Source organism: Rhopilema esculentum, chromosome 12, assembly GCF_057945365.1.
Source record: "Rhopilema esculentum isolate cy_ngs chromosome 12, ASM5794536v1, whole genome shotgun sequence".
NCBI lineage: Eukaryota > Metazoa > Cnidaria > Scyphozoa > Rhizostomeae > Rhizostomatidae > Rhopilema > Rhopilema esculentum.
The window spans coordinates 9,729,324-9,749,111 of NC_142826.1; the positions used below are offsets into that span (position 1 = coordinate 9,729,324).

The following is a 19,788-nucleotide window of genomic DNA, read 5'->3' on the forward strand; positions in this document are numbered from 1 at the left end:
ATCATTGTAAGCCACTCTCAGTGCTCTTTTATGGATACTTTCAATACGTTTTCCAGATTTGCGGCTACAATGCATCCATAAAAGAGGGCAATAGTTCAAATGAAGTATAAAGGTTTTCATCAAAAGTGATCTTTTATATTCATTCATATAAGGGGCGATTCTTACTAGGGCATTTATCTTTTTACCTGCTTCTTTACAGAAGTTTTTTATATTTTCTTCAAAGTTTTGTTTGCTGTCTAAAGTTATTCCAAATAGCTTGGCCTTTTTCGCCTCTTCGATTGTGGCATTTCCCATGTTAACCACTCATCAGTGGGGTTTACGTCATCAAAATCTATGAAGATTCTATCTCGTCTCCTCTTCGAATCGAGGCTCACTGCGCCACATGATCAATTCTTTTCAATATGAGACAGCTACTGATTGGCTGTCTTGACCCCTTTGTTGAAAGAAATATAAAAACTTGTATATATATAGTATATATGTATATGTATATGTATATATATACTCAGCCACCACCCACATTTCCTCAGCTTTTGCTCTCGCCTAGCTGTATTTTCAAAATGTCGAAGGAAAATTGCGAAGAAGTTTTGCAAAAAGAAAAAGCTGGTGGTTGACGCCAGTCACCACCTCCTCCAAAACCAGGTGAAAGAGAAGCCGTTTCACAAAGAGATTTTAATGAGTTGAAGCAGTCGGTTGAGAAACTGACTGCTTCGTTCTTAGCTTTTCAACAAAAATTGATTAAAATTAAACAATGACCAATTTAGTATAGGAGGGTCTGAGTCTTTGATGCCAACACAACCCATTACAGCTCAGTCTTGTAACATTGCAGTTGCAGCTCAGTCTGCTAGTAGTTTTCAATTTCTTGCAAATCTGAAGTTGATATTCCAGCTCTGCCTGGAAACTCTACGGAGTCCAAAGGCCCTTGCCAGCCAAATTTAAGAGAGGCTTATGCTCAAAGTGTAGCTTAGCTTCCTTTGAGTGATGATTATGTTATGGAACACAATTCGGAGATTTCTTCACTTGAAGGAGATTTTATCCCCGATATAGCGCAAATTTATTCTGCTAATGCAACTCCCAATCCGCTGTCTCAGACGAAGATCACTTTTGAAGGAGACGAAATAACTTCTCCGCCTATTTCTGAAGAGTCTTCCAAATTTGTGAAAGAATGCACAACGGGAAAAATTCAATCGGACAATCGGACTATATAAAACATTTGACAGGCACAGTTATTAGACCAGAAAACTGCGATTCCCTTGTAGTACCGCTAGTCAACCCACAAATATTGGGAGAATTGCCTCGCCGATTGAAAGTCACTGATGTCAAATTTCAAACATGCCAAAATCTTATGGTTGAAGCCATTGCGGAAGCAAGGGAAGAACTTCTTAAACCCCAGTCCGATTCAGATTTGATGGCCGATGTAAATGCAAAGCTCGGCTCTTTGATGGCCTTGTTGGGTACCTCTGTTTTGAAGATTTCCAACTATAGACGTGAGTTGATCAAACCAGCACTAGCCGATCGTTACCAAGCCCTTGGTAGCTCTACAGTCCCGATAACGAAATATCTTTTCGGAGACAAAATTCCCGATTCGATTAATGAAATCAATGAAACTCAAAGGCTTTCAAAAACTTTTTCGCAAAATTTCTATCGCGGTGGTGCTGGCAGAGGCCGTCCCCAGTTCAAGCCACAGTTTGGACAGCAACAAGTCAAGTTCCAACAACCGCCTTTAAACTACCGAAGCCTCTTCAACCAAAGAGGGGGCGAAATGTGACGACACCACAAAAACAGCAGTAAAACAGGTAACTGGCAAAACACGCTTTTTCTTTAATGAATGGTGCAAACTTACAACAAATAATTTTGTTCGAAGTTTAGTTAAAGGCATCAAGCTACCCTTTGTCAAAATCCTTATCAAAAGGTTACCCCAAAACCGATTAAATTTTCCCCAATAGAAGAAAGCTTAATAGATAAGGAGATTTCATCCCTTCTACAAAAAGAGGCGGTTTTGAAAGTTGAATCATGCTCGGAACAATTTGTTTCGAATATATTCATAATTCCTAAGAAAAATGGAAAAATAAGAACAATCATTAACTTGAAGCAACTAAACAAGTTTATCGAGAAAAAACATTTTAAAATGAAACACCTATTTTCAATTTTACTTATAATAAAGAAGGATGCCTTTTTAACATCAATAGATTTAACAGATGCCTATTTCTCCTTGCCCATAGCCGAAGAATACAAAAGATTTCTTTGCTTTGAATGGAAAAACAATCGATCCTCCTATGTACCAGTGCTTGTGTATCGGGTTATCCCTTGCACCTTTTTACTTCAGAAAAGTTATGAAACCAATATTTTCCTATCTCCGTAAACATGGCGTGTCATACACATATTACTAAGATGATTCGCTTTATATAAATGATTCCATCGAGGAAGCAATGAAAAATAAAAATTTTGCGATTTCACTACTTCAGAGTTTAGGATTTACTTTGAACACAGAAAAATCGTGTTTAGTTCCGTCTAGTTGTATTTGTCACTAGTCTTTATCATAGATACTAAAACAGAGTCAGTTTCCCTGCCTTCAGAAAAAGTTCAAAAAATTGCAACAACTTGCAGAGAAATTTTATACTCTTCTGAAATTATTATTCGTACCCTAGCAAAATGTATAGGATTGCTGACGTCGGCATGTATGGCGGTACATTGGGGCCAACTTCACTGCCGATTTTTAGAAATATGTAAAACAGAAAACTTGAAGAAAATGGGCAGCTACGATGCCCTAGCGTCTCTTTCTACAGACGCAATCAGCGAACTACGCTGGTGGAATGAAAACGTTGCAAATAACAATTTCTGATACAATTCAGAACACAACGAACTTCGAAGTTTATACTGATGCCAGTCTTGAGGGTTGGGGTGCTTTCTTAGATTACAAAGAGAAAACGCTTTCAAAAACTCAGGGTAAATGGTCTGCTACTGAAATCAAAATACACATAAACATCTTGGAATTAAAAGCAATCAAACTTGTGCTTTTCTCCTTTTTCAAAACGCAGTCTCATTGCCGAATAGAAACGAGGCTAGCAAGATGGCGGTTATAAATTTTTTTTATAGCTCCGCTTTCTGTTTGCTTCTTTGCCGCTATTCTAATTGTAAAAAATGATCCTAGTGTTTACTATTCAAGACATCAAGAAGGGTCAGTCTGTGAGCATATTCTTTGGGCTGCAACAACATCTGCTTGTCAAATATACAAGCATTTCAAGTACATCTACTACCAGAAGAATGCTCCTGCTAAAGAAAATTTGGTTCTTTTTAACTTGGTCTTAATCTTGATGTCTGGATAAATCCTGGTCCCTGTCCTGGAGTAAGAGTTGAAGACAACGACTGCAGCAAGAACACATCCTTCCCATGCCTTGTAAGTCAAAGAAATGTTGATTGGTCTGATGGTGCAGTACAGTGTGATGCGTGTGATTACTGGATTCACAGGGCCTGGGAGTATGGTCGGCTTGCAGGTGTAGCATAAACGCTAATAAAAGACACAACTGCCTTACATTCTGAGTTACATTAACTTTTCATACACGAATCTGGTTACAATCAATCAACAAGCTAAACAACAACAGAGTACAAAACATAGTGACAACAGTACATTACAAACAAGATACAAAGATGATGATATATAGATCAATTACAGGCTAGATACATTACACAGGACTAACTGCATCATGGTTATGTTGTTATTGTGGACTGATGAATGTTAGCACTGATTTATTTTTCAAATCAAAATTTATTTTTCAAATCAACAATTTGCACTGAGAACAAATATAGCATTTTGTCTAGTATAAACACAAATCCCTGGGCTCTCCTGTCTATGCTTCAACTCCAATGAAAAGTGACAAAACCAGAAGAAAATTTGAAACTAGCATTACAGTCATTATTGTCAACTGTCAGAGCCTAAATGCTAATAGAGAATCCTTCAATGCAATATGAATCCTGATGTAGTCATTGGAGCAGAGTCCTGACTTAGTAATAAGGACAATGATGCAACTGTATTTCCAGTTGATCAGTTCGAAGTCATTAGAAGAAACAGGGAAAAAGAAAATGATAACCATGGTGGTGTTTTTGTAGTGGCAAAGAAAGATCTGATTATTGAAAGAGAAGAAGAACTTGAAACCAACTGTGAAATTCTATAGTACAGATTGGGTGTATATAGAACAAAAACAATGCACATATGTGCCTACCAAAGACCTCATGAGGGAGATGAAAAAAGCTCAGAACAGCTTGAAGATTCACTGGTCAAACTAAAAAAAACTGAAAAGGATAAATAAAACTGAAATCATACCAGGAATTGCTTATCACTGTATACCATGGATTGAAGTGGATGTAAGATCAATCAGGAGAAAGCAAAAGCCTAGGAAAGTTTCATTGTACAGCAGAGCTAACTGGAATGATATGGAGTCTAAGATAGGAGACCTAAGGAAAGTTATAGAAGAGAGATATCATTCAAGCACCATAAATGAGTTGTGGAATGAATTCAAAACATCCATGCACAGTCTAGTTGATAAATACATTCTATCTAAACTTGCTAAGAGCAAATATAGTTTACCATATATTACAACAGAAATAACGAAGTTAATCAAGAAAAGAAACAGACTGTTCAGGAAAAGGAAAACAGCTATGAGGAACTTTTATTCAACACCACATTTTAAACACCTAGATACAAAATGTAAAGAATTAAAATCTATCATACAGAAAAAGCTTCGACAAGCTTAATGGAAGTATGTTGAAGACATAATCACCCCTCTTCAAGCAGATGACCCCTATAATGGATTGAAGAGTTTTGGGGGCTTTATGAAGAGAGTGAGGAGCAATTATGTAAATGTAGGAACACTGAAAAAAGGGGATGAGGTGATTAGCAGCTCTAAAGATAAAGCTGATCTATTCAATAAGCAATTTGAATCAGTTTTTATAAAGGAAACACCAATTACACCAGGGTTTCTGGATCATTCCAAAGAATCACAAACGCCTCAAATTCATTTAAAAAAAAAAGTTGTGCAGAAAATTTTGGAAGGTTTAAAAGTGCACAAGGCAACTGGCCCTGACATGACTAACCCAAGAATTCTGAAGGAGCTAGCTAAAAGCCTTGCCCCTGTACTCACATACATATTTCGAAAATTTTATGTAACTGGCACATTGTCAGATGATTGAAGATCAGCTAACGTTGTACCAGTGTTTAAAAGAGGCAAAAAATCACTAGAAAGCAATTATCGTCCAATGTCACTCACATGTGTTACATGCAAGATTATGAAGCACATAAAAACAAGTAATATAATGAACTATGCAAATTCCAACGCTATTCTTTATCATCTGCAGCATGGTTTTTGCAGCAAAAGATAATGTGAAACCCAGCTCCTTGAGTTTACATCAGATGTCATCAAAAACATGAAAGGTAGAAAGCAAACTGGTTCCTTGATTATGGACGTCTCTAAGGCTTTCGACAAAGTTGGACATGCCAGGCTCATTGAAAAGTTAAGGTTTTATGGAATTACAGGTAGAACTAATGAATGGATCGAAGCCTTTCTCAAAAACAGAAAACAAACAGTAGTATTGGATGGAGAGAGATCATACGAAGCAGATGTGTCATCAGGGGTACCACAAGGTTCAGTACTGGGTCCATGTCTATTCTTATTCTACATCAATGACTTACCTGAATCCCCCACTTCCACAGTTAGGCTATTTGCTGATGATATAATAGCCTACTTAACAATCAATTGTGAAGAGGATGCTAAGGAGTTACAAGAAGACCTTTGCAAATTAGCAGAATGGGAAGCAAAATGGCAGATGGAGTTCCACCTTGAAAAGTGTCAAGTACTCAGTATAACAAGAAGCAGGAACCCAGTAAGGCATGGCTACAAATTTAAGGGTGAGGTTCTGAAATATGTTGACTCTGCAAGATATCTAGGAGTTGAAATATCCAGTGAGATGAAATGGGATACACACATTAATAATGCTGAAAATAAAGAAAACAGAACTCTTGGTTTTCTGACGAGAAATATTAGGCAATACTCTCAAAACCTAAAGTCGAAGGCCTACAAAGTTATCATTAAACCAACCCTAGAGTATGCTAGTGCAATATGGGATCCCTACACAAAGAAACATATAAATGCCATTGATATGACCCAACGTAGAGCAGCAAGGTATGTGACAAACAGATACGAAAAATATGCCAGTTTAATTGAAATGCTGAGAGAACTCCGATGGGATTCACTCGAAGAGAGGAGACGGAGACAGCGACTAGTCATCCAATTTAAGACCATCTAGATAATTTAATAACCAAGCGTATGAGATACCAGGGTCAGGCCAGCAATACTACAATTTTTCATTTTTTCCACGAACAATTAGAGAATGGAATAGGCTCCCACAGGAAATAGTAGAAGCAAACTCATTAGTAGCCTTTAAGAACGCTCTTGCAGCATAACTTTGTTGTTTTTCCCATGTTTACTTTGACTAATTTAGTTAATTTCAAACCATACGATAACAGAGCAACCTTTCTTTAACTCAAATTATGATTTTTTTGGGGGGGATCTGTCATACGCCTCAAATTTTTCAAGCTCCAAATTGCATCTTGGCATTTGCTCTTGTCCTATGTGTTTCCCTTTCCCTTTTTTTCTTAATTCTTTTTTCCATTTACATCGACATAACCTTCTTCATGAAGTAGCCGATTAATCGTGTAGAAGATTTTGGTGTTCTGACAGAAAGATTTCTGTAACAGCATCCCACTTGCCGGGCATTCAAAACACAGTTGCAGACCAATTGAATGGAGTCTTGACGAGGGAATTTTTAAGAAAATTTGTGATAAATTCACAACTTCCACTACAGATTTTTTCGCTTCAAGAATAAATAATTACCGGTTTATTTCTCATGGAGGCCTGATCATTTTTGTAAGGCAATTAATGCTTTTTCACAACCATGGAACGAATACTTTGGCTATGCTTTCCCTCCATTCAGCCAAATCAGTCGAGTTTTGCATAAAATCACCAATGAAGCTTGCGTTATTATTCTTGTTTGTCCAAAATGGCCTAGTCAGCCATGGTTTCCAATTGTTGCCAAAAATATTTCTTCTTTGAGTGCTAGGATAGGTGATGAGACTTTCATTAGCCGCCTCATTTTGTCTTTGGCTTATCCATTGGATTTACTTTTCCAGTGATGAATAAGCTTGCTATTTTCAATTCTAGGCCATGGCTTTTGCAGTCTTCATTTCTCGTTTTGAAGGCAGATTCTGCTATAGTGCTGCTCTAGAAATGCATAAATTATTTCTGCTACTACCGATCGATGTACGGGAGTGTGTGTGACCATATAAATTTTGAAACTGTTAAAGTTCTGCTAAACATTGGCACTTATTTAGGTCTATAGAAATTGTTTTGTTTACGTCGTTTTTAAAAAGCATTTTTTATCTCAACAGCAAGCATTTTTATAAACAACTACAAACTCAAGTTAATTATTGTAAAGGTGGAGACAAAAAACATAGCGTTATCAAGTTGCCTTTACACCCAACACTGCAAATATTCCTAAACTTTACAAAACATACTAAAATTACACAATACAGCACATTATAGTACGATACAGCAGAATACAGCAGAATACAGCGCAATACAGCATAATACAGCGCAATACAGCACAATACAGCATAGTACAATACAGCGCAATACACCGCAATACAGCACAATACAGCAGCATTGATTGAAGCCTTTGCTATGCTCCCAAGAAGCGTTTATAAAAGTCAAATACAGGGACGCCGGAAACATTTCAAAATGTGTCCTTGGTGCCCTTCCCGTTCCAATAAAAATGTATGCACTAACACATTTGTGATTTACCAATAATGTTCTCCTATATTTGCAAAAATTAGAGTTCAAGAAGAAAACAAGACGAAACATCCATTTTCTTACCATTCGAAGAAAGAATGACAAAACACGACCCTCATTAAATGCAACAAGACGTGACAATTATATCATGATAACTTTGCTTGCAGATCTTTAGTATCAAAAATGGTTATATAAGGAACAACCCTTCATTTAGCTCACCCATCATTCACATATACCAAAGTGTTTTGTCTTTAATTATTTGCTCGGGTATATTTACACTTCAGTAATAATTTAGCCTCGTCAAGATGTCAACGGCTACGGTCGACACTAGGTACATAGCTTTCAAAGTCTGCTAGGAACTGCTCTTTGCTTCAATGAATTTGTTATATGTGTTTGTGGAAGCTGACAGTGATCTGTGTCTCTATCCTGCAGGGCTGCGTGTAAGAGGCAAAAGACCATGTGGCAGAGCAGTTCCTTCTCGACTGAGTATCCAGGTGTTGGCTGGACGTTCCTGTACATCTTTTTCGAATGTTTCCTCTACTTGGCCTTGGTTATATTAATCGAGGTAGCTTTTGCTTTCGATTTGCCGAAATTCCTTACAAAATTGATTGGAACACCTAGCTTTGCTTTGTTATATATTTTCAGTCCTTTGCCTCAATGTTACAATTTATTCCCCCCTTCCCCCTCCCCCCATTCCTTTGTTAAAATATTAGGAAAATCCCATACAAGACACACGAATAAACATGCTTTCTAATCTCCTACGTCGTTTCATAGTGAACCAGCTTTGTTCCAAGGGGAGAACGGGACTTTGGCTGTTTTTGCCCTTGACAAATTACGTCATTGTTCCAATAAAAGTCTTTTCGCAGGAATTGATTTTGATAATTCTAGTAACACAACTGAGCAGCCTCGTTTGTTATATCTGGGCATAGTTACGTAGAAATACATCTACAAATGCACTTGGCATTTTGATAGGTCTTGCATGGCAAAAAAGATACTCTAAACAGACCATGTTAGTATGACATACGAAAGTGTCATTAAACCGTGAAATATGACAAAATATGATACAATTATGAGTAAAACCGAACATTCTTTCTCAAAGATAGCCGATATATTCTTGCTGTCAAGCCAAGTCGAGAACATGAATATTCGCATTTAATAAAGATATTCTCAGAAACAAATTAATCCGTTTGTTGCAAATTTACCCAAGCCAACACCAGCGGGATCTACAGTTTGAAGAATCCGAAATTTTAATCCAATGTATTTGTAAAGATGTTTCATGCAGTTCGAGGTTTCTTCATTTTTATAGAACGTACATTAAGTACCAACAATTTTTTCTTACCGAAATTTTCCAACGTTAGAAAAAATACCTTTTACGCCGATGGATCTTGCTACTGTTTGGGAATTTTTATACATCAAAACATATCAATATCCAGTTTCAGTTTTTCTCCTTCGTAATCAACAAATACAATTTCCAGCTCATCTTCACATTCTTTTCCTTCGCCCTCTTCATCTAAGAAATTTGAGTTCTTCATTCAATTTTAGTTCTTAACTGATGCTTTTACTGGCTCTTTATGATTTCTCCAATTATTCTTTCTAACGTTCAAGCATTTTCAAAAGAGTACCGAAGTATGGCGTCATCAAAAATATATTTTTAGAATTTCTGAATATAACAGCATAAAATACAACTGTTTAAAATTGGAAAAAGTTAGATATGTTTTAAATTGGGCGAGATATGGCCAATGAAAATTTCAAGCTTGTTAACGGATAAAGCGTTTTTTTATAAGAGTGTATTTCATAAGAAAGTTGTGCTTGGTTCTTCAAAAAGTTAAGAAAGTTCAGGGCTTGATCTTTGAAACCTTAGAAAGTTGAAAAATTTAGATATTAAAAGTTTCAAAGGAAATTTCAACAATGCAGTAATGTCCTGAACAGGAAACGACAAATACAGTATGACGTTGAGGATTTTTGAGGAATACAGCATATTTATAGCATTTCATCTTCTCCATCACTGCGCATGCTTTGTTACGTAAAACGTTCCAATTTTACGTTAAGAAAGTTTTAAGAAAGTTTTAGTGCTGAAATTAGAAAATAGCTAAGAAGTTTTGAGGGCTTGGCTGGAAAAAACTTTCTCATAAGAAAACGTGTACAGTTATTCTGGCCTGGTTCATGAAGTTTTGACACCAAGACCAAATTACAAAGGTTTGATGGGAAAAAATCCCGTTCTTATGCGGTTATTTCTCAGCCAATTTGTAACTCAGTAAGCTGATTTTGCTGACAATTATTCCTTTAAGGATAGATGGTCAAAATCAAAAATTTCTACTCTATAGCTACGCCTCGGTTTTAACTCACAATCTATCAGAATTTATAATCCCCTTGTTGGGTTTGGCGATCGAAAATATCGCCAGCTGTAAACGCTATCACCTAATTTTCCTTCAAGAAATTAATTAAAAGTGCCCCCCTCCATTTCAAGCACTTTTATTCAACTAAATAATTTTATTCAAAGCAAAATGATTGTTTCTTGGTAACTAATTTTGCACAGTATTGTCCAAAAGAGTTTTAGATATTGGAGCCGTGTTTTATTTGTAATCTAAGAAACCAAACGTTTGATGTCTAATCCGTTGTAAATTTGTTTGACACATAAGAACATTAGATCTGTAAGAAGAACGAAATTTGATCATAATTTCGACCATTACTAGCTATAAAACGGCATAAATATTCAATTTACTTATGATCTGAGCAAAATTCATCTGACATCTGACATTTGGTATAAGTAATAACAGACTAATTATCTTTTGTCGCAGATTTTTAAAAGTAACAACGTCAGAGCTGTTGATTCTGTTTCAGTGGGAATTCCTTATGGGCAATGTTTTGGCTTGCTAGGAGTCAATGGTAAGTTAATTGCTAGGTTAATTGCTAATGTTGGTTGAATATTACCAGTATATATTACTAGTATAACTAGCTCAAAAATCTCGATTAGCCATAAGACCTGGCCACTTTCAAACCACACAGTTCCCCATCATAATACATTTGATGTCTGTGCTTGAAGAAATGAACTTTGTCATTGCAATTATGTTGTTGATAAGAAGGAATTTTTCTACCGATCGCCTATTTCTAAAGAAAATAGTCAGAAATTTGCAAGTGTAACAAACAGTTTTGCACATGAATTAATTTGATGACCACATTGGTTTCTGGGAAGCCAAACACCAAAGGCAAAAATATTAACAATGATCAAATCAACGGCAATAAACGTTAAACGTTTCATGAGATAGCTTTGAAAGACAAAAATGACACTTTTTCGTGATTTTCCTATTTATTTAATCATATCTGCAGCAGAGTGAATTGCTATCTTTTTAGTAAACTGTTTGCTGCTTAGTTGTGATGAAAATGGACTTGATAAGAAGGTTTGGAAACCTTGAAGGAGCTTTGATACCTAGATGCAGCATCAAGACTTTAATTTAATGGCATTAGAGACATGTTTCTGAATTTCAGAAAGGCTTTTTCACAGCTTCCCGTATCAGACATCTAGAACTGCGTATTATATGTGTTGGTTTCATTGCGTCGACTGCAAATTTAAAAAATGCTCAGCTTGCAATTGCTAAATTGCATTGCAGAACTGCATCAGAAATATCTAAAAGATGTTCTGGATAGCTGATTTTTGAGAAGGCAGACTTCTGAGGAAAGACCTAATTCACAGAACTTTGTATTGGCTACATAGCACCCTGTTTTTAAAACACTGTATTGAAGAGATTACGTCATATTCTGGGGGTAGTCACGTGATATTGTATTCGTCATGTATTAGCACGCTATGTTGACAGAATCAGAGTGTAGTTGTGACTCAGCGGTAGCCAACATGTAATCCAGTAGAAAATAATTATGCTTAAATATATATGCTAAAGCTGCAAAACAGACGTTTTCCTTTTGCACTTCTGATCCACAATGCAAACTACTCAACATGGCGCCCAACGTGGGGCAAGGAGCGTAAAAGGGTATACCACCATGGCTACACAGTCGGTAACATCAGATTAGAAAATACCACGGGAGAGCTGCAAATCGATCGGCAGCTCACAAGGGTTCGAGCCTATCGGAGAGGAAATCGTTCGGTAGTAGCTTAACTACAAGGAGAAGTTACACAAATCATTCAAACTCGGTCAATTTCATATACAGAGCCTGACGTTCTCTCACGACTTCAGTCAATTTCGGACTTGCTTAAGGCAAAGCAAGACTATCTGAGACGAGTAAGCGACGAAATTTTGGGACTTTGCAGCATCGAGGAAATAGATAAGGAAATCGAAGATTGCTCAGAATGGGAGGAACGTATTTTGGAAACATTGGAAAAAATTGCGCATTTTAAGCAGGGCAGATACACTTCCATTTCAACACATGTTGGAAATGATGAAGAAGCTGAAGCTGTTCCTGCATTTTCGACGCCAGTAAGGGCTGGCATTTCTGCAGCAGAAATAATTACAAACCAGAGCTTTAACGGAAGTTTTCAGTCGCATTCATCAATGGGAAACCTAGGGTTGAAACTGCCGAAAACGAGCTTCCCTACATTCTGACAGAGCTTTGAATGCACAGTCCATCGAAATGCTTAAGTGCCTGCCTTCCAGAAATTTAGTTATTCGCTGTTGTTATTGAATGGAAACGCAAGGCGGGCGCTAGAGGGGTTAGAATTGACGGAAGGAAACTACGAACACGCCATTGAAATTTTAAAGACACGCTTCGGAAATAAGCAGCAAATAATAAACGAGCATATGGCGGCGCTGCTTCGGTTACAGGGACACTCAAATGAAAAAACGCCACAATTGCGTTACATTTTTGACAAAATAACAGTTCACGTACGCGGACTTGAATCGCTAGGGATGCCCGCTGAACGCTTTGTTACTTCTAATTCCAATAATCATGGACAGGAAGCCAAAAGAAATTACTACCCAAATCGCACGGAAAATTACTCAAGAAATCTGGCTGATTGACGAAATTTTTGAGATTATTGGTAACGAAATCGCTGCAAAAGAATTTAGCGAAAAGGCAGCGATTTCAAACAGAAGGCCTCAAGAATATACAACTGTTTCCCGATCCAAGGCAGTAGGAACAACACAATCATTCATCACGAAGACTGAAAATCGAAGTTTGAAGAATTCTCCACGGGTATGCACATTTTGCAAAGGGGAACATTTGTCACTAAACTGTTCAACAATAACGGACGTAAGAGAGAGAAAGGCGATCATTTTAAGGGAGAGAGTTTGTTTTTGCTGTTTGAATAAAGGCCATCGGGCAACAGATTGCAGTGAAAGATGTCAAAAATGCCGGGGACAACATCACCAAACTATCTGTTTCAGAATTTTCAACGCAAACAAGCGGACTGAATCTGAGCAAGATAACACTACTTCAGTTTCCGCAACCACAAAATCTTTGAACCCCTTGGTTGTCTCAGTGTATATTCCATTAATTTGAAGATTCTTTTCCAGCAGTTATGCGAAGACAAATTATCCTGGGATGAGGAACTTCATGGGGAGGCTAGAACTCGTTTTAACCAACTCTTGCGTGATATGAACGTTATTCAGGGGGTACAAATTCCCCCTAGTCTTTTTGTAAGGGGTCAATTCCCCGTAGTCTTTTTATGCACATCCCCCATGAACTCCCTTTTTGTGAAGAGAGAAACGGTCCAGCGCAGTTTAATAAATAGAGTTGAGCATACCAACATTTCACAGTTTATTACTTCGCTTATTACAAATTATACATAATAAAAAGTGGCACTTGTTTTTTTCAATCATAACTTTCAAAATTATGACAGCCTTGTTAATTAGAGGTAGTAAAGAATGGAAAGGCTATTTATCATTCTTGGCGTTCCGTGTCTATGGCTTTAGATTTCAAATATTACGTCAATAGCCTCAAAAATTTACCCCACGAGCCGCCACTGATTTTCTAGCATCTTTTTGAAAAATTACGTAAGGCGCTTGTGGAGGCCTGGATCCGCCCCTGTGGTCAGTTGTGTCTCCACCTTCTCCGCCTCTCCTCTCCTCTCCTCTCCTCTTTTTTATTAACACACTTGACTGTGTTTTTCTCTGGTACCAAGGTGAGGCTTTCAATTACAATATTAATTGCTTTGACTGTAATCAAGAATTATTGTGCATTTGATTGGAGGGTCTGGAATCTAGGGGAAAATAGTAAATACTTATGCGGAGGAGACTTCTTTTAAAATATTTATTTTTATTTATCTTCCAAGCTCAAATGTAGATAACAATTTGCTTGGATTGCTCGTTAGGACCTCTTCTGGCTAATACTGTATAATTTCTTATGTTTAATTTAATTTCGTGACCATTAATAGTTCAATTCCGATGCATCGGTTAGCTTGTGGTAAGTTTTAAGTTCCCGCTCAGCACACACCCTTAAAGTTATTTTTCAAATTTAAGGTTTTTCGACTTTCCAGTCATGCTGTCTACTTCACACAATGCCTAAAGCTAATTAGGCATGGATGCATTTTTACTCTAAGTTAGTTAAGCGAAGGATTTGTACCCTTTTTAAATTGTTTATTGATGCTAGGGGTTTCTTAAACGCAACTTAAGATTGGCATGAAATAGAGCACCTTATCAGTCACAGGGAATCCCTCTTTCTATTATCAGTGACAATCGAACATGCCTAATCTTCAAAAAAGAGTAATTTCTATTCCAATTTTGAGCAGTTTTTTTAAGGTCGAGGGTGATCAATGCTATTTTTTCTAAATATTCTGGTCTGCATTGGACTTGGTTTCTTTATGACCAAAAGCGTGTATGCTGTATGAAAGATTTTCGTGCCTGTGGTCTCCAGTTGCATATCGTTAATGCGAATATATTTCACTTCTGACCTTTTGTGAGCTGAGAATAACATGATATGTTATGGAACATTTATTTTATAGAGGTTGTGCGAGCCAGTGCCGAAATTAGCAAGGTCCATAATCCTGTTTTCCCCATCAGGGCCCACTTTATTTCCTCTTTGCTTTGTTTAAGCTGAATGAAAAATAGTGCTGATCCGCTTCTGTCTTTTTAGAGCAATTAGTTCAGTGCTTAGAATAATTATTGTCAAATAATGTTCGCGAATTTGTTTACCTGCAAACCTACAAGACATTGTGTAAAATAGTGATGGGAAAAGAAACTTTTCCGTTATCATTACATTATCACTGTGTTTTTACGGTAATCATTACAAATTACGCTTGTCTCGGTCCTTGTTTTGGGTTATTTGCTTGAATTCAGAACGATGCAAATGATGCAAAAGTTAGTAGGTACAGGGAATGCTGGAGTCAGATGATTACCTTTTCAGGGAATGCTGGAGTACCAGATCATGAACCCAGACATTTCATTGTCGTATATGTTTGGAATACTTGAAGACAATGCTGCAGATCTGGGAATAATCGACTACATCCTGAGTCAGATCACACTTGAGCAAGTAAGCTTCAAATGTTTTTATATGCTCGAATGTAAAGTTTTAAAAAAACTATTACAATCTATAATTCCGTGACTTTTCAAAAATTGATGGCGATTCAAACCGTTATTTTTTCATTGCTTATATCGCATGTTGTGATTTGGTACGATACGACCAAGCATATCTGTGATATTCTAGCCAAGCAAATTTATTGTAAAACTTTTGTTAATTTTCCTTAATTCTAACTAACCAACACTTGTCGTGGATATCTTGATTCCCTCAGTGCTGTCTTTGAAGTTTTTTGCTTCGTTAAAGAAATTCTGTAAGCATAATGAGCAGACGAGTGTTTTCAAGTCATTTTTCAATTTCTTAATGTTTCCTGTTAAGCATATCTTTTTGGCCTACATATCAAACCAATATTAACATATAGCAGAAAGATCTTTCAATGTTGACATACTTTGTGCTTTATTTAGGTTTTCATCAATTTTGCCAAATATCAGCGTGAAGAAGCAGCAAAGAAGAAAAAATTATGTGCCTGTTGTTGCGCATGATAAAGATGTATTCATTTTCAAGTTTAGTTTTTAATGTATTAGTGAAATTTAAAACTTTGAAGTTAAGCCTTTACAACTTAAATAGGATGTTGATTTTGTTCTGATCTTATATATTTTCTTATATCTTTAATCTTTATTGAGTTTCTATGTTTATTTATGGGCTTTTTGTTAAACACTGAAAACAAGTGACATTGACAGCGTCTCTGGCTATGTTCACATTGCTCCGTATTCGTTTTTATCCGTTTTCATATCGATCCGTTTTACCTGTTCACACTGCTTCGGATACATTGGATAACGGCGTGAAAACGATGAAGCATTTACAATGCTCCGCTCTGGATAAAAAATAAAACGCCACCAGCTGGTTTACAGACCTTGCGACTGCGGATAAACTTTTCAAACAACTCACTACCACTAATATTCCTCCAAGTAGTGTACTAGCTTCGAGTGAATCAGTCATGTTAAGAGAAGTTGTTCAAATTGGCGCGGTCTAAGCATCTTGCTGTGTTGTTGTTGTTGTTAGCGTTTTCAAAGGTATCCGTTTTCGAAGGTCTCCATTTTCAAAGTGCGTTTTCAAATGTCTCCGTTTTCACAGCGGAGCAGCGTGAACGCAAGGTGAAAACGGATACTTTTTTATCCATTTTCATTGGAATCCGGAGCAATGTGAACGGGGCCTCTGTTTCAATCCCCTTAGTTTTCAAACAGGTTTTTCTCCGGCAACCAATCTATCCCTGGGTTCGTTCTTGCAAGCGTTTTTGTTTATTTAGATCATAACTGATAAAGTTCTTTAATGGAAGCTTTCATGTTCGACTTATAGTTCAAAATGTTTAGATGCCCTTGTCTGAACAATGGTTGTGACGTTATACATGGATAGGTTCCAAGTCTAGGAGGGGAGGTTCGCGTGAGAACGTAGAAATCTACTGCAAGAAGACAATCGTTTAAACATGTAATGAAAATCATATTATACATAGATCAAACCAAATCTGAAATACGTTACACAGACTTACAGAGTTCTAGATAATCTGTCTGATGAATGCACAAGCATGAAAATCTGAGTAACGACGAAATATTTTTCAATTTTAATCTAACGAATCTATCATGCAAAATATAGTAAATCATTTCTTACGCATTGCATGTACTATATTAAGAGTGATTTAGAGATCAATTATTTAGACGATTTTATTTCTTTTATTGAGGTAAATTGTGAAAGAATGAAGTCTATTAAAGTATCGAAACTGACAATTTCTTTATATCTTGTGTCCGTGGCCTGTGGTCGAATTAACTTCAGTCAATAATGGAAAGGAAAATTGGATAGGCTTTTCGAATGAAATTTGATGTGAATTGTCTAGGAATGGAACCAGAAGCTAATGGACAATCCTCGTCGTACAAACAAGGTTCACTTGCTGTTTTATATTTCGAAACCTTTTGCCAGAGTATCTAATCTGTTATGATCCAAATGATGCGTGGAATTTCGATTGAGGTCAAACTAAGTTCACAATTCTTTAGCAAACACGGCTTATAGACTCGTTAAAATAACACTAGGAGGCCCGGATCAAATCTCTGTCGACGGAAAAACCATTTAATGTCACCCATTATGTTGCTATTGAGATGGATACTACAAGCATCGCGTGAAGAGAAAGGTAGTGCAACGAAAACTAAACCATTTAGGCAGCTTAAATTCTTTTTTTGGTGGTACACCACTAGATGGAGTTTCAAGATAATTTCTGAACTACCTCAGCCTCATAGTCAAGGTGTGCATCAGAAACATAGAGGACATCTACAAAACCCAGGTGTCTGTCCTTTTAGACATTAATGTTTGTTATGCCTTTCTTTTATTGGCGATAGGGTGGTTCCTTACAAAAAAGCGTGTACAGAAGAGGTACTCAGATACTAATGGCCTTAACTCAAACAAAAGGATCCCCCTACAGGTGAAATGGGAAAAAACATCCCAGCAGAGACACTTCCCTCTAAAATGTCTCAACATCATTATCACTGCCTACAACAGAGCAGCCCTGTTATAGAAAGTTACAAATGCAAAGAGGTGTGCATACCGTATTTCCCATTAAAAGCGCCCAATCTTGAAAAGGCATCCCCTTCCTTGCAAAAACACCCGTCTCTCAAAAAACCTTGATGGGTGAAAAACATAGAATCGTCGGCTACATTTTGTGCATTAAATACGGCTAAATGGGAGTGGGTTTCATCAAAATCCATCAAGTCAACATTGGTGGAACTTGAAAAAATAACGTGTAGCTTTTGAAATATTTAAATGATTCCATCAATCTGACCTTAATTCCTAATTTTATGTTTTTAATCCTCCATCGCTCAGAAATTCAAGGCCATGAAGAATAGTCAAATAATAGAATTGTGATTGTTACTTTACACTCAATTTTGATAGAAAACTGCCAACAGAAACCTTGGCAAGCCCCCCAAAAATAGAAAACCATCGGACTGATCGTCATAAATCTTGAGAGACTCCTCGAAAATCCTTAGTTTAAAAATGAGATAGAAATGGTTCTTTCTTCGACGATCAGGCACCTTTTTCCTGTTCAATTGACAAAGATTCTTGGGTGTTTTATCTGCAGGGGCGGACGCAGAAAAAATCATGACCGTGGCACAAGAATAGTGTTAGGTGACCACGCCCTCTGGTCTTTCGGAAACGCCCAGTCTGAGCATACAGAGATGGGTATAGCTTTTATAGCGAAAACATAGTTACATTTAGCGCAAAGCTGTCACCGCTCCTGTCGTTTTATCATTAAACAATACTGGCTCTATGTTTTCAACTTGCAAACAAATAACGATGCAAACTGATGTAAGCCAGTCACTGGACGCACTTAAATAATATACATTTAAAAATTTATAAATAATGGCTAGTTCTTACAACTCACAGATAAAATTATCTTTATCTTTAGCCAGATCAAATTATTGACAAATTAAACTAGGCATACTTTTGCGAAGCTTCGACAGCTCGTCCACGAAAAGTTCCTTCAAAGCTGCATGGACTCGCGATTTAATAGATTTTTCAACTATTCTTTGAATATCCATTGCCAAAGCCAAGGTAATCTTTGCAATAAACTCAAATTCGAACTCAATAAAATTCTTGCGTGCTGAATCGCCAGTTTCCTGCAGACCGAACACGTTTTGTTTGTTTACCCAGCAATCACCGGAATCACCTAAGCAAGTTCATACTCGACAGCACATTTTTTAAATATTTGTGCCACGGTGCCACTTCTCGGGTCTCAACAGAAGCATACAGAGCCTCGACAGTGGCACAAGAACAAAAGCACAGCCATTTGGTCTCAAAACATATTGTTTAAAAATGTGCGCGCATACTTCTATTTATATCTAGTGTGGCACGATTGTTATTTGGTAGAGCCAATTATTTTTTGGTTAACAAAAGGCAAACAATAAGCAAATCCGACATGGCGTACTACTTAATTAACAGCGGAGAGGGGGCGTGGTAAATAGACGCTGGAGCGAAGAGGAAGTGTTAGACAGCAAGGACCATATCGGGATACTTAGAACAGTCCATTATTTTCCAAAAATTTGGAACTCTGACCGTGGCACGTGCCACCGGTGCCACATTCTGAATCCGCCCCTGTATCTTATGTTACCCTTATGTTGCAATTTTGTTATGTTACTTAAATACCTATGTACACTTTGTTTCTAACACGCGGTTTTTAGCCTTTGGTATATAAACTTCGAGTCCGTAAAAGGTGAAGACACTAAGCACTAACACGTTTACATGGACAGATGATATCAGTGTACCTTTCACAATACCGGCCTGTGCCGTGCAGACTTCCCTTTGATGGATAACATTGCCAAATAAACTATTTCTGCCGGAATAATTAAACCGAGCAATGTTCCCGTACGATAAATTCAGTTCAAGATCAACAAGAGGAAAACAAACTGGTTATAATTCCAAGGTTCTCTCAATCAGTGGTATTTGTAAACAATGAATCTTCAATCTAGATTCCAACATAACCGATTACTAAACAATATCCATATATTCG

At 37.1% G+C, this 19,788-nt stretch overlaps 2 protein-coding genes across 3 annotated transcripts; both read left to right on the plus strand.

Annotated features, from left to right (window-relative positions):
- The first annotated feature begins 1,097 nt into the window (after positions 1-1,097).
- LOC148958752 (uncharacterized) lies at positions 1,098-2,253 on the plus strand. Its single transcript, XM_089111860.1, has one exon. The coding sequence runs from the start codon at positions 1,163-1,165 to the stop codon at positions 1,763-1,765; it is 603 nt and encodes a 200-aa protein (XP_088967986.1). The 5' UTR covers positions 1,098-1,162; the 3' UTR covers positions 1,766-2,253.
- An 8,143-nt stretch (positions 2,254-10,396) lies between these two features.
- LOC135681149 (phospholipid-transporting ATPase ABCA3-like) lies at positions 10,397-19,576 on the plus strand. 2 transcript variants are annotated; one of them, XR_010515580.2, is made up of 3 exons: positions 10,397-10,724; positions 11,447-15,254; positions 15,704-19,576. XR_010515580.2 is itself a non-coding variant. In XM_089111672.1 (2 exons), the coding sequence occupies exons 1-2, from the start codon at positions 15,132-15,134 to the stop codon at positions 15,779-15,781; spliced, it is 201 nt and encodes a 66-aa protein (XP_088967798.1). In that variant the 5' UTR covers positions 10,397-15,131; the 3' UTR covers positions 15,782-19,576. The 2 variants fall into 2 exon arrangements, 1 of the variants encoding a protein (XP_088967798.1); XM_089111672.1 differs by having other exon boundaries at positions 10,397-15,254.
- Positions 19,577-19,788: the final 212 nt, after the last annotated feature.